The sequence below is a fragment of the Antechinus flavipes genome, chromosome 4 (genome assembly GCF_016432865.1).
Source record: "Antechinus flavipes isolate AdamAnt ecotype Samford, QLD, Australia chromosome 4, AdamAnt_v2, whole genome shotgun sequence".
In the NCBI taxonomy this organism is placed as follows: Eukaryota; Metazoa; Chordata; class Mammalia; order Dasyuromorphia; family Dasyuridae; genus Antechinus; species Antechinus flavipes.
Window position 1 is genome coordinate 376,976,462 of NC_067401.1, and position 20,939 is coordinate 376,997,400.

Here is a 20,939-nt window from a genome sequence, read left to right on the forward strand (position 1 = left end):
CTGGTGCCAGCTGCTTACACAATGAATGCCTGGAGTCAGAGCCAGCCCAAGCCGACACAGGGAAATGAGGGGGGCAACCTTGCCCAGTACCTTTGATCCCTTGGCCAGCTACCTTCCAGAGCCCAAATCCTCAGATCTGACCCAACCAGGAGCAGCTCAAAAGCCACTGAGATCATTAGGAGGGCAGAGTGCCCATCAGGTGCCTGCAGGGCACTGATTGATTCATTACAATTGCCCAGTTTGCCCAACCTTCAGGTGCCAGAGTTGGATTAAAAAGAAAATCTTCCTCCATTGCTTCAATACTATGCCCATGAACGAGAAACAGCCTCCCCAGACCACACAGAGAATCCTCCCATAAACCTAGAGCAAATAAGGGGAGAGGAAGAACAGGCTGACTACAGATGTGGTATGCAGCCTCCGGGGATCCCCAAATTAAAACTCGTGCAGTGGAAGTGTTTGGACCACCACCAAATGACACTAATTGGGTTATGGGACCATAATCTCAGCTCATTCCAAAAAAAAAAGAGTCAGAGTCACAGCTGCAAGTTGGAGGATTATCTTCATAAAAAGAAGGGAGGGGGGAGCTCCCTATTTTATTACTCATAAACACAAGAGAGAAGGGGGTCCGTTGATCATCATCATGGTACAAATTCATTGCTTGAACTGGGAAATGGTCTTGTGACAGTGAGCTGCTTTATGCCTGGTTAGTGTTTTTTTTTTTTAAATCATATTAAGACACCATGGGGGAGGACAGCCTATCTGGAGGAATGGATTATAGATATGACAGTAACAGCCATATGTGGGGGAAAAGAGTAATTTCAGACAGGAAAACCTAGTGGCTGGTTTGGGAAGAGAAATTTGGAGGCAGTTCCAATAATTTAATTGGAAAAGAGAATTTCTGGAGAAGGAAAGATAGAAAACTGAATGGCATATAGAGAAAAAGTGAAATATTTCTTCAAAAAGTATCATATTTGTCATTAGAATGATGGAATTTTAGAGAAGTGGCTTTAGAGATCATTTATTCTGATGTTTTCATTTTACACAAGAGGAAATTGGGGGCCACACAGTGGTGACTTGTTCAAAGTCATATAGGTAATTTGTGAAAAAGATAGGAACCCCTTCTGATTTGCAGTCAGGGCTATTTTCACTTATTTGGTTACATTTTAGTGATTCAATAAGAGCAAAATTTGGTTAGATTTTATGCAGTGAACAAATTATTCTCTGTATCATTTGATTTTGATAACCATTTATTAGACTCCTAATATGTGTAAAAACACTGTGAGGCGGTGTGGAAGTTATGAAAGAAATTAAGACACAGACCTTGAATTCAAAGAATTTTTCAGTAAAAAAATAATCGAAAATGAAAATACTGAAATTATGCCAAATTCACTTGATCTATGAGCACTCTTCCTTTATAAGGATATATGTGTGCATAAGTACATCATAAATATATATGCATATGTGTGTAAATTTATATGTAACACATACATACATATATAATATGTATATATCTCATGTCACCATAAGATCACAGAATCTCAGAGTTGAAAAAGGCCTCAAAGATGCTGTAGTTCAGGAGTTCTTAATCATTTTAGGGTCATGGCTCCTCTGAGAGTCAGGTGAAACCTATGTCCTCCTCATATTAATATTTTTAAATGCAGAAAACAAAATACACAGGGTTACAAAGGAAACCAACTAAATTGAAGTAGCTATAAAAATATATTTTTTAAAGTTGATAGACACCAAGGAACCCTGATCTGGTTCAAATCTATACTTTCTGAAATGGATATTTCTCTCCACAACATCCCTGAAAAGTGGCCATTCAACCTATGCTTGAATGATACTTTAACCTCCTTAAAAATGCGTCTCCCCATCTTGAAACGGCTTTATTTGGTCCCCTAGGCAAACCTAGCCCAGAAGCTCTACCTCTGGATTAGAGATAAAATAGGTTGGTTGGTTGGTTGGTTGGTTTTTTTTTTTTTTTTTTTATAGTATTAGCTCTCGTGCCCAAAGTAGTATATTGGTATGTTGTCCTGAGGGAGGAGAAAATATTTCCCAAACTAATTAGAGGGATCTGAAAGCAGAAACTGGGAATGCCCCAAATGAGTAGCTTCTCTCCAGGCCTATAATTGCACCTTAGTACTATTTTCTTCCTGCCATTGTGTGAAGATTCAGTGATTACTTTAGTTGCAATTTTACCTTGTTGCTCCCAAAATGCCTCCTCTTCCTCCAATTTGTGTCTCCATATCCTGATGTCCCCCTTTGCCTCAAGTTTTCTTTTATGTAAGTGAAAAATAATAAAGATCTTTTGCTTTTGGAATCATGGGCTGATTCCCAAAAAGGTCCTAACTCCCCACTGTCCCCAAAATTATTACAAAATTCAGATTGGCTCTGAATTTATTCAATTAATTGATTTGAAAAAAAAAAACAAGTAAGCAAATAAAAAAAGTTCTAGCAATGTAAGGTCAGGCACAAACTCACTTAAGATCTTCTTTCAATATGGCATTAAAACATTAATGATTACTCTAGATTTGGCCATTCAACTATCTTAATTCATCTTACTATTATCTTACCTCTCGGGATTTTTTACAAGAATATCATGAGGCATTGTAAACTGCTTTGCTAAAATCTAGGCAAACTCTAGAATATTCCTCTAAAATTGAATCTAGTAATTGCAACAAAAGGGAAATGAGATTAATGAAAACATCCTGACACTTCATGATTGCTAGTTCCTTTTCTGGATCTTCACTATCCATCCTGTTAATATATTCTTGAATTTTGCCAGGAACCAAAATCCAGCTTAGTAGCTTTTAGTTGGCAGGTACCCTCAGCCTGCTTTTTTTTTTTTTTTAAAGTAGAACATCATTTACTCTTCTAGATTTTCAGTACCTTTTTATTATAGATGACATTTTATTGATAATTCTCTGGGATCAGAGAATTCTTTTTCTGCTTGGACTGCTGCCCTTTCTGCTCTCTACCTTCCAGACAGACAACCAGAGAATATGACTCCTGCAAGGTGGCAAGCCTCTTAGTTTTGTACTCAGAAATCACCCATTCTCTTTTCTATCTCCCCCATTTTTTTTACCTCTTGCTTTAAACAATTCAATTGTCTCTGAAAAGAGTATGCCAGTTAATTTCTCTATCATTCTACTCACCACCCTTGTGATTTACCAGACGAAAACACCTTTCCCTGGCCATCACTCTCCAAAATGCATGCTTCTGGAAGGGAGGGGGAACCTGCTATTTATATTTGTTTTCCCAGCACTTAACACAGTGATTGGCAAACTATCAATGGTCTTTCCTTCCAGCTTGCCAACCTGTCTTCTCTTCCTTCACAAGTCAGAGTGGCTCAATAATACACCTATCAATTCTATGAGGTTATGAGGTGCTTTAATGATTTATTCATTAAATTAGTAAACGCTTATTAAATGACTAAAATGTATAAAATACTGGATTTAGCTTTTATTTTCTGATTGGACTAATTTGCCCATAGTTGCTAAAAAGTTGTAGAACCAGTACCTGAATTGAGATCTCACAACTTTTAGCTCAGAATTTCTTCCAGTTCTTAAAATTTTTGTGTTGTGGACCTATTGGGCAATCTAGTGAATCTATGTGTCCCTTTTCACCAGATTATTTTTAAATGAAAAACATTGAATGACAAAAGAAACAAATTATATTGAACATATAAATTTACAATATGCACTTCTAAGAAGCCTTATGTCTAGCATATGTAATTTAAGGATTGACTTCACACAACAGGGCCTCCTAAACAACTGTTGCTAGATTTTAAAAGTTTGTATATCTGGGACATGTGAAAAAAAATTTCCAGGACCTCGACCACAGAAGCTATACCTCTTAGAGAAGTACTGTTTCCAGAGATATTGTGTTTCCTACAGATTAAAAAAAAGTTAGCCATTACCATCTTGGCTAAGCTGTATTAAGGCTGTGATTGGATAAAAACAAATAAAAACTCATATATGTATATATATATATACATATATACATTATATACATACACATATGCATATGTAATTGGTTTTCTTTACAATTCTATGTATTTTATTTTATGCCTTTAAAAGTTATTGCTTCCCAATAACTTCCATTTCTTGACTCTGAATGTGATTTTTATTTTTAGTGCCAAGACAAACGACTAAGAATTTCTTTCCCATCAGTGAGCATAGTAAATTTTTGCTCCTCTGAAAGGTTAACAAAATTCTTTCTTAAAACTGCAACTTTTTAAAAAACTGACTTTCTCATGATTCCTGAATCATGAGAGCAGAACAATGTTCAATTAATGTTGGAAAAATTTAAATGCTTTACTTTTTACTTTACTGTTCAAACAAAGTCTGATTTGGATTAAGGGAAAATGGTCTAAAGCCAGGGCTCCAAATAGGACCAGGATTATACTTCCCTGTTTTTCAAGTGAGACCTGGATTTATTCTCAAAAGTTTGCATGTAAACTTAATTTTTGTAAACAGAATTCTATTTTAAATGCACAAATGATAATAACTTAAGGAAAATCTTAAAACATGAAGTGAATAGTTTTTTTTTTTGTGATGTATATAATTCCTAATCTGTTTTATAAATTTGGATGGTCACGTAAGAGATTATTTTAAGAATAGGATACATTTGTTATCTCTTCCGTATATTTGGGCTACATTTACAAAGTCACAATTTTCCCAGAAATACTGATTTGGCCTATCTTATTTAGTAATTGAGCCAGGACTGGAGAGGATATTTTGACCAATGTAATCATCTTATTGCTCAAAACTGAACTAGTAAAGACATTCAGTTCCAAATTTGAATTAAGTTTCTAAGTAATCATGGGTTGGTTATACAGACTATTGAATACAGTTGGCAAATCCTCCATTTGTGGAACACTTAAAAGCAAAGAAGCCTTGGGTATTGATTGATTTATATTGCTATAAATCCTAGCTCATCATAGAGGCTATTTCAGTGGAGAGTCAGTGACCATTCCAAAACTAAACTTGAAATGCTTCTGCTTGGGATGAAGGCAGTGAAATGAGGAGGAGGAGGATCAGGAGAAGAAAGGGAGGATCTCAGTGCTAATTAGTTTTCCTATGTTCCTCAAAACCCCAAGATTATATTTGGTCTAACCACTAAAATATAAGAAATACACAAAACCCATAGCAATTTTGGATCCTGATAAAGATTGACTAATGTCACTAAACAGTACATTTTTGTTGGTGGTGTACTTACATTTAATCCAATATCCTTCTTGCCACCATTACCTCCCCATGAAAATTAAAAGGAGAGCTTCACAAATATAAAAAAAGATAATGAAATAAACCATGCTCAACTTGCTTCTCTCTAGCCACAGTATGAAAGAAATGGAATTGTTTTGATAGCAGACACATTGAATCTTCCAACCTCTGCTTTTTCCCTGAATTTCATGACAAATGATGGTTCTTCATCATTTCTCTTCTTCCTATGAATTCATGTGTGCATTGTGTTTTACACAAAATGAGATCATGTTAGTACAATGCCACGTGGCATCTTAGAGGAATTGTTCAAATGGACTCTTCATTTGTTGGGGAGAACCAGTGAAGTTTTCCAACCTTTCTCTTCCTCGTTAGGTGTCTGCAGAGGAAGACTTTAGGACTGAATTGACATCCTGGCAGGAGAGCAGGGGAAGATGGCCCCCCTGGGGCTTGGATTCTGTGGCTTCTCTGTAATGGCTTGGATAGACAGAAGTCTGCTTGTGCTGTCACACTCCTGGGCTACTCACCACCTAAGAATGTTTCTAATTCTTACACACTGATGTCATTGTTCATCTCCTTCTCAGGAATCTTGATTTAAAAGTGGCCTCTCCATAATTAAAGAGCTATCAATCCGTTTCATGGCAAAAGGCAGAAGCTTGAAGGCTGGGAAGGACCCTTTTTGCAAACTCAGACCTTCCTTCTAAAATTATACAACCTTGGAACTAGACTAGATCTTGGAGTTCTATCTTAAATTAGAATTCTTCCCACAGCACTCTAATGAGTGGTCACCTGGTAAGAAGTAATCCACTGCTTTCCAAGGCAATTCATTTCACATTTTGGATTGCTTTGTTTAAAAAGTTATGTCTAACCCAAGTATTCTATTAACTGATACCTCACTTCCCTTGCTCTTCGCTCAACAGGGCCAATCAGAACATATTTCCTCTTCCCCAGGAAGATCCTGCAAATATTTGAAGCAGTCCCATTTCTCTCCTAAATTGTTCTCCTTTCCATGTCAAACATCCCTGACTGCCTTCAAATAATCCACATATGGCAAGCTCTTGAGGCCCTCACTAAACTGATTAAACTGATTGCTCTCCTATGGTTGCTCTGCCATTTGCCAACATCCTTCCTAGATGGAAGAACATAAATAGAAAATGGTAGTACTGATGTGGCTTGACCCCTACAGCATAGGCTAGGATTAACACCTCCCCTGAACAGGAAGATATCATGTTGGCTAATGAGACTAGGATTATATTAGCTTTTTTGGTTGTCCTGTCACATTATTTTGCCACATTGACCTTGAAGTCTATTAAAACTCTCAGAATCCTTTTTACGTGAACTATTGTTCAAATTACCTCAACTGGATTAACTACAAAAGAAAAAAGGTTATGGATAGGGCAACAGAGGGCTGTTTATCTTCAAGAAGATGGACTTCATAGAAATGGTGTGCAAATGATGCTAGACTAGCTTGTGTAATTCTCTTAGTTTAGTCATCAGTCTGTCACAGACATTGAAGTGATATGCAGAAACAGGAAATTACAGACTATTTTAAACAGCATGTTTTATTAAACTCACTTGCTGATGCAGTGATGCTAAGTTTCAAGTGTTCATAACCTACATCTTTGCAACTGTTTTCTAAGTGTGTTCTTCTACCTAATATATGGCATGTACACTGGGACAGAAAAATGTCTACTGTGATTACTATTTCACCCCAGGTCATATAGCTTTTTTACATAAAAAGAATAATTTATAGCTATACTAAAGGGAATACACCTTGCTAGAAGGAAGTTTCTCATGCACTGTATAATCCTAGGAAAGCAATAGAAATGCCTCACAGAGATTTTAAAGTTCCCGAATGCCTTTATTCTGTATCCCAAGTCAAAACATAGCAATCTTAAAATGAATACCAGTTAACTGTTCTTAGAAAATGCCTCACCACCTTATCTTCCATTTCAAACTATGTACCATTCATCAAACCAATACTTCTTCTTTGGATAGTTTCATATCTTCAGAAATTTATAGTTAATGTTGTCCTAAATCTATTTTTCTCAAGGTCTTTTAAAGTTAAAAAGTACAGGACAAAACCAGTTACAATTATGAGTTAATTTTAAAACAAGAGGACAAGAATGTAACTGTTGTTTAACAATAAGATGGGAGAAGATAGGGTGAAAAGTAACCAACACACCAGGAGAGAGAAAGGCAGGGAAAGTTGTGTGTGTTTTCAATCTACCTCAAACATATTTTCATGCTAACATTTTGTTAGGAAGGGATTGAGTGTGATTTCTACATATAAAAATCCTTAACACCATGTCTTAAATTTATTCTATGGGTGCCACTGAACTATAATTCTTTCATGCTTTCGTCTTGCTACAAAATTTCAGCATTTCAAAAGATGCACAATTTTATCAGTCAGTCCACTGACACAATGACATCCACCTACACTTGTAAATGTTCTTCATCAGGTCCAATTACTCACTCCAACTCCAATTTACCACATTTTCTGACTTTCAAATGATTAACCTCTCTGGATTCACTGCATGGCTTGTCCTCAAAGGCTTTTCAAGTTGGTACAATCTATTAATACCTGCATTTTAGCAGACTAACTACTTTTGAGATCTAACTCCATGCTATGATGATGCAAGCAAGCCTCATAGGGAACATCTCTGGAGACCTTAATAGAATTTTTTTAAAAAATATAATCATTCCTCCATACAAACAAAATGCTATGTTCTAACGATAAAGTTGTATGTTGATCTTACTTTACATATTTGATGTGGTCCTTAAAAGTTGCATGCAAATTAGACCCTAAGTTTCCAGGCCTAAAAAGTACTTTAAAAATGTTTTCTATTCATTTTTGACTGAACATCAATATGTAGATGGAATTTCAAATTCATTAAATAAGATCACAGAGAACATAACCTAACATAAAGCCCTGTAAAGGGTTTTAGAGATTATTTAGTGCAACCTCTTCATTTTAAAGATGAAGAAGCTGTGGCCCAGAGAAGACAGGTGACTTACTTTCATCAATTAAACTAGCCCTTGGGAAAGAGTTTGGGAAAATAATTTATGATTTCTTTTCAATCAGTTAAAAAAACCCAACAAATTGTGGAACTTTGGATTAGAAATGAGTTGATTTTTAGTGGGTCAGTTATAACCTATGAACAACAACATGGGCGTTTAAAATGACAATGCTTTGTATTCCAATATTCTAAAGTATAGGGTCACACAAGACCATACTCACTCTTCAAGTAAGTAGCTGTAGCTGGTTCTAGAATGCAAACATGCTGGTGCTCAGTTTGGAAAGATATGACTAGCTTTATGTAAAGCTTACTGTTAAGAATATGATTCTGGAAAATCAATAACTAGGCCTTTCAAAAACAAAATCTTTGGTTAGAAAGGGAAAAAAAAAACACCTCTTGTTAGCCTTCCCCTTTTTTCATATTTAAAGTGTGTTATTGTTAAATTCATAATAAACATGTTACATTTGACAGATCAAGTTTCAACTAGCTTTTCCTCTTAACAAATGAATATAAAATTAAGCTTTAAGTTTATACCAGAATTTTGTTTTAAAAATTGGAAAAAATGATAAATTATTTTAAATGTTAGATATTTAACATTTTCCTAAAATCCCCATTATAATGTAAGTAGTATGAGGAACTTCAGGTTTCATACATTTTTTTAACATTTAAGATTTTTCAAGCCAACAAAATTACTTAAGAATGTCACAAGTCTGCCAGATATGTTATTTAAAACTCTGTACTATATCTCATATAAGACAAACTTCTTTGGTCATTATCCACTTTAACTTCTAGGCATTGTCAGTATTGTGGTAGTGAGAAAGAAACGGGAGAGAGAAATATATATTCAATACCCATTAAAGATATAAAATCTTAATGAATTTTGGTCATTTTAATAAATATATACCAAGGAAAACCTCACTTTACTATAACAACACATTGGTATACAAGTATCTAATATCTAACATCAAATGTTTATCAAATATTGAAAATAAAAAACAGACATTACTAGACTATTCAGCTAAAACACAAAAACATGTTTAAAAAATTGGTCCTTGTGGACAATTGTCCAAATGATGATCCTACTCATACACTGTATGAATGAGACCTATATTTAATATTAATAGCAATAATTTTTTTAAAAAGCTTTTATCTTGGAGAAATCGGGGATGGGGAGAACATTTTTTTTCCATTAATTGATACTAAGTTCCTGTGAAGCAATGTTTAATAATGTCCCAGTCAACAACCTTGTAAATGGGGATAGACTTTAGCTAAAAGGTATATCAGGAATAGAGAAGGATGGAAGGGATATTTTGGACACTTTTGAAAATGTATATGCTTAAGTGATGTAAACGAAGAATTTTGACCAAATCTATTATAACCATTGTAGATTCAAGTCCCATTTCTCCAAAATAACTTTTCAGAAACTAAAATCTTTACATTCAAGATAGAACCTTATTGATCGCCACATCATTTATTAAGATTGTGCTTCTTAATTAACAGCAAAAGTCATATATAAAAAAACCACATGCTTTTATAATCTAAAGGAGTGAAATTATGCAAAACAGATTAAAGTGTAAAGCATGCCACTGGTTCATGAACTTCATTATACAAAAAAAACAAAAACAAAAACAAAAAACAACAAATGCCAGCAACAGACTGTTGCCATAGAAATGCACAAGCAGCTAGTGCTGGTTTATAACAGATCTCTCTATTGTTTCCTCAATCCCTTTCTAAAAATGCCAAATCCAAAAGCAATTGGGCATTGAAAAAAGGAAGAATAGAGATGTCGAATAAAAAGTTGAACTCAATATTTCAAATGTAACAGTTTTTGAATAATATTGATCCACCCTGTGTGTTATTTTCTGTTTGTTAAATCCCTGCTGTAACTCTGATTTTATCCTTAATTTTCACAATGGCAAAAATTAAGATAAAGTAAGGCACCAAAAAACGCCCTGTATGACAACAAACCTCCAAAAACCTCTTTACTCATCACAGGCAAGCTAGAGACTTGCAAGTGCTTACTCACTCCATGTAGTTTGTTTTTATTATGGTTCCATAAACAGGTGTGTTTCATTATATTACATACCAATTTCTTCAGTCACCCAAGACTGTTAAATACCAATATTTAACAGTGTCCATACCAGAGTGTGAAGCCAGCTCACCCGGGTTCACAATATCCAGTCTTTTACTCAGAATAAATACTGTGTCGTATATATGAAGCAGATAACCCTAGCTGAAATATTGATGTGCTTACCGAATAACTAGCTAATTAACTGGCAAACGAGGACTTTTCTTAGTTAGTCACAGACTCCTTGCAAGGCAAGGGACATATAAAAAGGCTCCTTATTCCCAATTTGATCTACTGGTCTTTTCTGTTACAAAACTAAGATATACTTGTAAGCAGTAATTCAACTGTTTTCTCTGTGAAATCTCCATATTTATAAGTAGCTCACTGATGCAGATTGTACAGATGTTTTATGCAATCTGCTCTCCAGGCATTAAAACTACACGACATGTTCATGGCATAATTGTATCAGTTGTACAAAACTATAAAATCCATTCAAAATAAAATTTATGATAGCTAATTGATCATGCTGTGCATGCTTCAAAGTTACAGCAAAAAGATGGCTCATATTTTACTTCCTTTGCTGCAGCACAGTTTATTACTTGGTAAAGATTCCTTTTTCCTTAAGGATTTTTTCCAAGATTCACTTACATTGCTTTTTTCATTACACCCAGTCTCAAAATAATCATAAAATTTGCCTTTACATTCAAGAGCATGGTCGCCTCTCATGGGTTCCCGACTCAGGCTTACCCCATCTCTCTCAGTTTCATTACTTGCTTTCTCATCATTTAATTTGGCCTTTTCCTGAACACCAGGAGACCTGGCATTAGTAATGAATATTTCATTGGCAGGTATCGGGTCATCACTTCTGTAAAGAGGCCCACTGCTCATGCCATAATCCACCTGGTGGGAGCAACTCGGCAGAGACATGGGGGTGGAGGAGGAGGAGGAGGAGAGGAAGAGGAGGGAGGGGCAGAAGAACTCCCCCCATGCGCACTGACAGAGAAGGGCAGATTTAGGTAGTGGCCACCGCATTCCTGGTAGAAGCAGCAGGCGTGAAGCTTCTCGCAGTCCTCCTTTGTCATCCGGATCCGTTTTCGGTAGGGGCAGTCCTGAGCCATGAACCACTCGGGGGCAGCGGCGCCGCTAAACGAGCAGGCAGAAAAGCACCAGTTATTCTGCATGATAATTTCTCCGTGGATCCTTTTCATTAGGTTATTGATAAGCACAGATCTTCGAAGATAGACTTCAGGGTCATCGATAAACTTCAGCTTTTCTAAGGACATGTAAAGGATGTGAGCTCGTTCCTCAAAGATGGAGATGGTCTAAAATCAAAGAGGAGGAGAAAGGGAGAAGCTTGAGAAGCTGGGCAGGACCAAATCCAACAGAAACCATGACGCAGCACCTTCTCTAGCTACAAGGGCAGCACTCGCATTTGGGCATTTGGGAGACTTATTTCCACAGCCCCCCGCCCCCACAAAAGCTTCTGTTTACCCTTTGTCACCCAGATCATCCTGATCCCCAGTGTCCCCTCAAGGTACCCAAGCAGATTAGGAGTTAACCTCTCTTCCCCCAAATAAACTTCAAAAGTGAGGGAAATTCAGACTGCTGACTGGGCCAGAGTTTCTCACTGGGGAAAATTAAGATGCCAAGATGCAGTAACAAGGCACACACTTCAAGAGCATTTCAAGCCCAAACCGCCACAAGGCCTCAAAATCTCAGTTCAGTCACCTGGGATTAAAAGATTCTGGCTTTAACCTCTGTCCCTCTTTTTAATCTTTTCTGTCTCAAGCTTGCAACTGGACAACAATAATCTAAGAGAGCCAGGTCCTGATAGGATCAATCACTTGAAGATCCACTAGGGACTGGGGTACAGTTAAGATGAAATTAGAGGCCTATCATTCTATCGAGTGATCTTTTCACTGTTTGAGAATCCATTGTAAAAATCCATTAAAAACCTGAAGATGTTGTTACCATCCTAAAGCAGAAAATATAATGAATTAACCTACTCTTCTATTCCTATGGGAAAGTTCTTTCACTTCATAAGAAAAACAAATTTGTAGATTAACATGGTAAACCATGAACTAAGTCTATGCTACCCAACATACGCACATATATGTATACATATAAGTATGTGTATATGTGTCTGAGACATTCTTCATGAATGTCAAAAAATACCTAAATAATCAGGAAAAAATTAAATTTATAAACTCTATGTATCACAACTTCTGGTGAACTTTGTAGATATTCTAAAAGAAGGTGTAAACACGGACTCCGAAATAACTATTATAGTTATGTATTTTGCTTTTCCTTGTTTTTCAATCTACCACAAAATAAATTTTAAAATGCCCTCCCACCCCCAACACCTATAGCTATGTTTCTATGTCTACAGAAGGCTTGGGCACACATTCAGGAACCTGTCTCATATGTTTGGATACATGTGCTGTTAGCACTGATTATCATGTCAGCCATAGGCAGATCAAGATTCAAACATATCTGGATATAAGAAAATGCATATTGTGTGAAAGTCTGAGAATAATCCCAACTTAAATTCCAATATTAAAACAATAAAACCATAATAAAAATTATTATTCCCTAAGATTATTTCATTTTGTTATGTCTAGAGAAAGGAGTCCTTGCCTCTTTATTCTTAAACTACCTCTGAAAATTAAAAATAGCCCTGCAAAGAAACAATGTGGCCAAAATACAGACCATTTTCATTGCTTGGGTGGAACAATCTAATTTTTGGAACTGCATCTAGTAACTCTTCCTAAGTATCTTAAACTTTTAATAAAAATTACTATTAAAAAAAGCATACTTTATGGTTACAGCTGCTGAGTGGTGGGTGAAAATCCTCTTCTTCCACATACTTCCTCTTAAAGTATGTGATCTTGGATGTTGTGATAGGATTTGAAATTCCCCTGTAATGTGATCCTGTGGTAATAAATCAGATATGACAAATGACATGCGGTTTGCCAGAGGTTCTCCAAACAAAACACTTTCCTTTCCTTTCTTACTACAGGATAACTCTGCTACATATTTGTCTGTACATGTGGTGATTAAAAATAAACATTTGTCATAATAGTAACTATCTCTTGGAATCTTGGGCCCCAAGTCTTATTCTAAGTCAATTTCAGAGGAAATAGTTTGCTTAAACATTGCTAGAACACTTGCCTTAATATTTTCAATTGGAAAATTTTCATTCTTTATTTACAGGCAAACAGCAGAATTAATTAGTGGAAAGAATCCAAAAGCTCTGAGTTATTAATAGTTTTATTTTCAAAACATTTAATAAAACCCATGGACCTATTAAAATGGTTACATAGCACTGTACTGAAGTATACCTCATTGAACCTGTGTATATATGTGCACACACTCTATAGCCAGCAACCTCTTCTGAACAAGGCCACAGAGTCTACACTAAGTCAGTAATGCAACTATTATTTATATGTAATGATTACCCTTCCTAAATTATTAGGGACCCTAAGCATGAAAATATATCTCTAAATTTGTGTTAATACACTTTTGTATTTCAAAATATAAAAGATTTAGTTAGCACAGGTCTATGCATTTTAGCACAAAATATATTATGGTAAAAATATTTTTTAAATCACTATTTCATGAGAAGATCCATTATGTACTCTTTTAACAGTTCAAGATTTTATTAAGACTATTTTATACTTCATGTTTTCCATAATAATTTGTATTTCATTATAATTCAAAAGAATTTACCTTATAATATAACAGCAAAAGAGATAGTCATAAGCAGGAGGAACAAAATGTTATTTTGTTGGCTTAAAAAAATGCTCTAACATTCTTTGTAAAGCCAATTGCATGCTTGGCATAAAAGAAATAGCTCAGAACCGCTAGCCAAAAGTACCATTTCTTTTTATTCCATTGGATAAAGATTTCATTGTCAAGCCCACCAAGGGCTAATGTAGCTCTAAGAAAACCATATGCTTCCACAGAGGGTGAAATTAAAACCAAAATGTTGCCCCGGGTTTTTTCCAGGTTAGGTTTTTTAATATTAATTTTAAAAAACAACAACAGAACCAGATGCAAGACCTATGCAAGCCATGTTAGTCCATGTAGATACAGTTTTGGATGTGATTAAACACTACATTCAGCTCTTTCCCACTAAAGCTCTGGCTTTCTTATTATAGTCAATACACAGCCTTTCAGGAGAATCCCAGTAGCATCCATTTTTTGCCATTCAAAAGGAAGCCCAGGAGGTCCCGAGGCAGAGCTTCCCACCCCAGCCCCAAGTCTGGCTTGCTTGTGGAGCAGGTGAAAGGGAGGGACAGTACCTGCCAGAGAGTGGCAAGCCCCTCTGTCCCCCGGTGGGGGAACCTGGAGAGGACTTGAGGGGCTGGATTGGCCGTAGCAGTCAGATTCCCATAGTGTCTGGTACTCAGCAATTTCAGCAGCTCCTTCCGAAACAATAGGATCACAGAATCTATTCATGGACAGAACCAGAGTCATCTCTGATAACCTTAAATCTGGAAAAAAGAAAAATAACCTTAATCAAAACCAAACTAGAGGCTTGTCGTGGCATTTTCATCCCTTTACAGCAAGGAGATTTGAACTTCTAGGTTCTCCTCCTGGCTCTTTAATATTTTCCATTCCAAAAAATAGAAGGTTAAGAGCCCAAAGCTAAACTCTCGGCTGCTCTTCCTTAGTTCAGCCTCTTGTTCCGCAATCTGCATTTCATGGGCGGATCTTTAAAACCCCATTTCTTATTGTTCTCTAGATTCCCTTCAGCCCTCTTTCTAAGAGCTGCCTGGCCTCCTTAACACGTTTTCCTCAAACTCGCCCACAGAAAACTCGCCACCATGAAGCCCCAAACCCTGCATTTTCCTTCTATTAATGATGGAAAATCAATTCACTAGACAGTCCCTAGAGGTTTTCCTTTGATGAAATCCATTAATCAATCAATCAGAAAAAAAAGAGGGGGAGGAAGCCCCTAGTACAATACCAACTGATGCTCACAGGTCTACAAATCAGTTCAGTTGTTTTCCACTCTCCTCAAATTTCCAGAAATGCTGCTTCCTCTATAACATTGTGGGGTGTCCCCCTCCCTTTTCTTATCCAAAAATGAAGCAGACAGAGACACTTGGTAGTTGTTTCCACTAGCCCTGATCGGACTGAACTGGATCTGCCTCCAGTCAAAACACTGTGAGATTAAGACAGAAAATTGGCTCCAGTTTCAAGCCGTGAGTTGCAATCCCATAGGAGCCAAGCACAACATCAACTGAGCAGCAGAATATTAAACAGGAGCCAGGGCTTCAGGGCCAGAGGCAGCTCACAACTTCTCACATTGCAAAACCTAGACACAAGAAGAAAACTTTCCGAAGAGACTTCTTGCTCATCAGCGGCCTTCTTTCTAGCTTTAGCACAGAAATAAATGAATTTACCACAGGGAGTCTGGGTTCCTACATTTCCCTGTAGTTTCCACTTCATCCCCAACCTCTCCCCTCCATAATCCAAAAAATATTTCCCTAAGGAGATAGAAATGGCAAACCACTCTAGCATCTTTGCCAAGAAAATCCCATGGCCAGTATTGGCGTGGTATAGTCCATGGGGTCATGAAGAGTCAGACCCCACTGAACAACAACTATTTCCCCAAGGATAAATTTTTCTACTTAATTCTCAAATAGATTTTGGGGCGGGGGAGGGAGGGAGATTGGTAGCTAAAAAAGTAAAAGGGCCTTAGAATTAAAAAAAAAAAAAAAAAAGCATTCACAGAGAAAACATGACTATTATTAGTCTCAAACTAGAACTCAGTTCGTCAAAATAAGGACTAAGTCCCAATTAGGGCAAATCATGAATCTCCTGAAGTAACTGCATTATTCAAATTTGCACTATTACAAATATATACAAATTGGACTTGAACCAATTTTTCTACTTCACATAATTTTACAACTTTGCATCATGCGAATTTTGTGATACATGTAACCACTTTATGAGAATGTATTATTGGCACTAATCGGGACTTCCTCACTATCTTGTCTCAGCATTATGTCAGCTGCTTGATTCCTAAGGAGACAAAGCTTCTCCCCTTTCAATACCTAGCTTAAAGGACTGTCAAAGAAGATAGTGACAACCCTATATTCTATTTAAGGCTGATCGTCTTTCACAACTTTGATATGAGAGAGGTCCAGTTTATGATTCTTTCTTTAAATGTTCGATCTGGTTTGCTCTTAGGAAGAGGAGAGATCTACGGAAGGATGACAGTCTCATTCCATATTCTCATACATCTGAACATTGTCTGGAGGTCCTCTTTAAGAAAATATGATCAGAAAAAATAAATCAATTAAAATAATGTTGGCTTTTGAACCTCAAAGCACTTCATGCACACCACTGTTAACTGCACATACTGTTATTCCTCAGATTCTATATTCTGGAGAAACAGAAAAGCTAAGAGGTCAGGCAGCCTCCATGTTTCTAAAGAAGCCATAAAGAATGATCAGGGGAGTTCACTGACAAATCTTGTGTTGTTTACACTTTAAAAGCTAGAGTGATGCTTTAAAAGAAAGAGATGGTGGCACATACCATTTCTTTTGCTACTTGACAGTTGTCACCAAAAAATTTGGCCTGGAGAGATCAAACAAAGGGAGTCATCATTGTCTTCCCATCTAATTTAGCATCCTGTGTACATCAAATCTCCAATGACAATGTCCCTGAGAGATTTACCTAGATGAGGGCTGTTAGGACCAAGAAAATCATAGTTTCTCACCAATGAGCAAATTTTCCTCCTTTACTGACTCCAGCAATGTTTTTCACGATATTTGTGTTCCCTTTGATTTTAAAGAATCAGGTCCACATATACTTGATTACATAATATACATAACTATAAGGTCATCAAGCATAAGTTCCAGTTTTCAACCTTTTATAGTAGTTATTTTATTTATTAATATGAGCCTAGGCTTATACCTAAAAAAGGTAGTAAAGATCTCTCAGCATTTCTATTTGATAGCATTGTGTTTCTATTACTCTGAATTTTAATTCAATTGGAGCTTGTTGGCATAAGTATTTTTAGTAGTTTTTTTTTTAAAAAACTCTAACAACTTTTCCATTTTGAATTAAAACAGGCACACAACCAATTAAACATACACTGGGGGAACTAAGTACTACAAGTGGTTTTTCACAGCTCTCTGAAAACAGAAAAGGAGGAGGATTTGGAAGGTTTTGGGGAGGGGAGAATGTGGTAGGGGCAGGAGGAATGAAAGGATTATGTAGGGAACATTGTGCAGTTACTAAGTCTCTTGTGGTCAATGTTTCACATTTACTACTGAATTAAGAAAGTAATGGGAGTCAACCTTATTGAATTGTTATAAACTATTGCTATTTGTTTAAGCCACCTCCTAACAATAAGCACCAAAGGTTTACACTATTCCATTCAAAAAAATCATTGACTAAGATAACACTTCAAATGAGATTTATATTTTAATTCTTCCACTGGATTCAAAGGATTAAGTCTTCTGTAGATACTATTATAGAATATAATCATAAAACTTGGCATATGACAGGATTCTTTTAAAGAGGGGCAACCTAAGATTTAAAAGGATGTTAAATTGAGTGGAATGACACCTACTGGCAACCCCAGAAAGTTTAGGGTTAGAATGTCAAGCCTTAGCAACCAATGTTAACAGTAGTTTACCATCCATTACCAACTCTTCTGTTTTTCCAGATAATCTGGGCTTCTTTCCTCAAAGCCATTATAATGCCAATTGAAGAATATTCACAACCTCACAGTAAAACAGCACTTAAATAATAATACTTAGGACACTAAGAAGGGACTCTTGACCATGGATTTTAGCAAAATCCAACTAAAGGAAATTCATTTAAGAAATCTGACTGCAAATATGTTATTAGTGGTTCCTTTTCCTTGAGAATAAGGACATAAAACTGTAGGTTTTCAATTCACTTCTAGCTCTGCAGTTTTCTCTCTTTCAGGTGCCTGAATATAGAGATCTGCGGACCCATTTGATATTGTGGCAAGAGCAAAGCTCTAATGGGAAAGAACAAAACATCCTGTCTGTCTTTCAAACGTTAGCCGGCATAAATTCCCCCTTGTCCTGCCCTATAGACTCATCGGTCATGAAGGGCCAAAGGAGGCTTTAGGTCAGACAGCTCCCTGGGGCTTGGCCTATTGATAAGGAAGCAGGTTGCAGCAAGGGGTTTGGGGAAGTAGGACTGAGTGGCTGTAGCCAGGCTCTCCCTGCCCCGGGCAGGATGATCCATCTCTTTCTGAAGGACTCTTTGGAGGGGCCAGGCCGGCAGAGCCTGCTCTCCGCTAGTGGCCGCTTCCGTGGCACAGTCACTGATTATGCGCCGGAGTGTCAATGTCATAGTAAATTAGCAGTTCTCTAGGGTTAATGAGCACTGCCTTTTTCTCGTCTGTCCCTAGAAGAAAGTAAACAAAACCCGAAGTGTTTGGGAACAAAGAGCAAGTTGTCTTTCCGTGGTGTCGTCTGTTCCTTTCCCTAAAGAATGAGAGCTGTTATTACTTTTACACACACACACACACACACACACACACACACACACACACACACAGTCTGTCTCTGTGTCTCTCTGTCTCATACTCTCCTCTCTTTTAAAACAAGTTTCCTTCTAAGGGAAATAAACACCAAAGGTAGGATTCCAAGGAAATGACTCATGGATGTTGGCAGGGGCGCAGGCTCGGCCGGCTCCGGCCCCAAGCTCCAGCCAGCGGCAGATGCCGAGCTCTCCCGCCCGGAGAAGCCAAAGCCATTGGGAGCCCCGGGGGAGAGATTCGGGGAGTCTCTCCGGCTCCTCCGCCCCACACCCTCACAAGCCGCGGACTGGCGGGCGGGGCTCTCCAGGTGACCGCCTCCCTGCAGCGGCACCCGCAGCGAGCCGGGCACTCGGGAAAGTTGCAAAAGCTGGGGAGGAGGAGGAGGGAGGAAGGGAGGAAAGGCGGAGGCGTGGAGCGGGCGGGCAGCAGCCTGAGCCCCGCCGCGGAGGTGAGCTGAGGACAGAGCCGCCGCCGCCTCCCGCCAAGCCCGCAGCGCAGATCGGCGGCTAGGGGAGGAGATCGCGGGGGTGGAGGTGGCGGGGGTGAGGGGATGGAGGGGGGACAGGAGGTGCCATTTGATGCATTTCTTTTTTTCTTGCAAAGGCGCGCTCCTGCCGCCTACACGCCTTCCCTCCTCCCCCTCTGCCGCGCGGTGCAGGGGGATGGGAGAAGGGGGCAGGCCCGGGGCCTGGGGGGGTCTCCCTGCCCGTCTGCAGTCATCTGTGGGGGGTGGGGAGGGGGGAGCCGCCAAGGCCGCCCGGCAGCCGCAGAGGAGGAAGCGGCGGCTAGAGGAGGCTCCCTCCGGAGCCGGGCGGACAGCATCGCGCGCCAGCCCCAGGGAAAAGGAAGAACCCGCGCTTCTCCACTCCCTCCCGGGCCGCCCGCCCGCGCGCGCCCAGCTCCGCCGCCGCGGGAAAGGCCGGCTGGTATTGTGTGGGTGCGCGCGCGCGCTTGTGCCCGGGGAAAACACCCCCCACGCACACACAGCCCTCCCAGGGCTAGCGGTCAGGAGCACCCTGCCCTCGCCCGCGCGCCCCCTCCAGTTCCTCCACTCCCACCCCGGGCCAACGGTCACCGCCCGAGCCCCCGCGCGCCCCTCGGCCCCGGGCTGGCTCTTACCGCGGGGTCAGCCGGGAGCTCGCGGCGGCCGTGGGTGCTGCTGCTTCTCCTCCTTCAGTCCGCTTGGGCGGCAGCTGCGGGCGAGGGCTCCCCCCACACTCGTGGGGTCCCGGGCGGCTCGGCGTGCGGAGGTGGGCGGCTGGGGCTGCCCGGCAGGTCCCGCTGCCCGCGTCTGAGCCGCCGCCGCGCTTCTCCAGACGGTTATGATAATGAGCGGCTCAGTCTAGCGAGGAGCGTGTGAAACCCGTCAATCCTGTTTCCCATTTCCCCGTGGGTTTCCGAGGAGAGGTTTTCAGGATGCCCCCAGGGTTAGAGAGCGAGCATGACAAGCGCGCCTTCCTCGCCCCCTCCCTCGCCCCCTCCCTCCTCCTCCTCCTCCTCCTCCTCCTGCTCCTGCAGCCGCCGCCGCCGCTCCTAAGGCTGCACACGGGGCGCCTTCCCTTCCCCCTCTCACCCCCACCCCTGCCCGCCCCCTGCCTCCTTCCCTCGCTCCCCCCCGCCTCCCACTCCCCCCCTCCGCCTCCCGCTCCGGCTCCCGCCGCCGCCGGGGCCCGGGGACGCGCGGGCCCTGCTCCAGTCCGCAGCGTTGCCGCCGCCCGTCGACCCCGCGCGCTCCCAGGCTCCCGCCCTAGCCCCGGGGGCTCGGCTCCGGCTGGGATAATGCAATCCCTCTGCATCCTTCCGAGATGCGCCCCCCCTCCCCCTTTTTTGGAGTAATTCTGCTGCGGTTTTTTTTTTTTTTTTTAAATCTGTGCCTTTCCCACCCTTTGCAAGACTTTCCTCTCTTTTGCCACGGCAAAAGGAGATGAGAAACAGATGTCTTGCAGGGGTAAGCAGTTATATATTTTTTTCCCTCTACTTCTCCCTCTCTTTCCTCTAACCCCAGCTGCATATGCATAAAATAGCATTCGTGGTCCTGCTACAACTTGAATTGGCATCTTCTCTTGTAAGGGTGGGGAGTAGGAAAAAAA

The 20,939-nt window shown here is 39.8% G+C and overlaps 1 protein-coding gene across 1 annotated transcript; it reads right to left on the reverse strand.

The window, feature by feature from the left end:
• Nucleotides 1-7,062: 7,062 nt before the first annotated feature.
• Nucleotides 7,063-20,310, reverse strand: SERTAD4 (SERTA domain containing 4). Its single transcript, XM_051998450.1, is given in 5 exon segments — nucleotides 7,063-11,263; nucleotides 11,266-11,632; nucleotides 13,126-13,241; nucleotides 14,615-14,806; nucleotides 19,969-20,310. Coding segments are annotated over 4 exon segments (1,050 nt in total). The 5' UTR covers nucleotides 14,790-14,806; nucleotides 19,969-20,310; the 3' UTR covers nucleotides 7,063-10,871.
• Nucleotides 20,311-20,939: the final 629 nt, after the last annotated feature.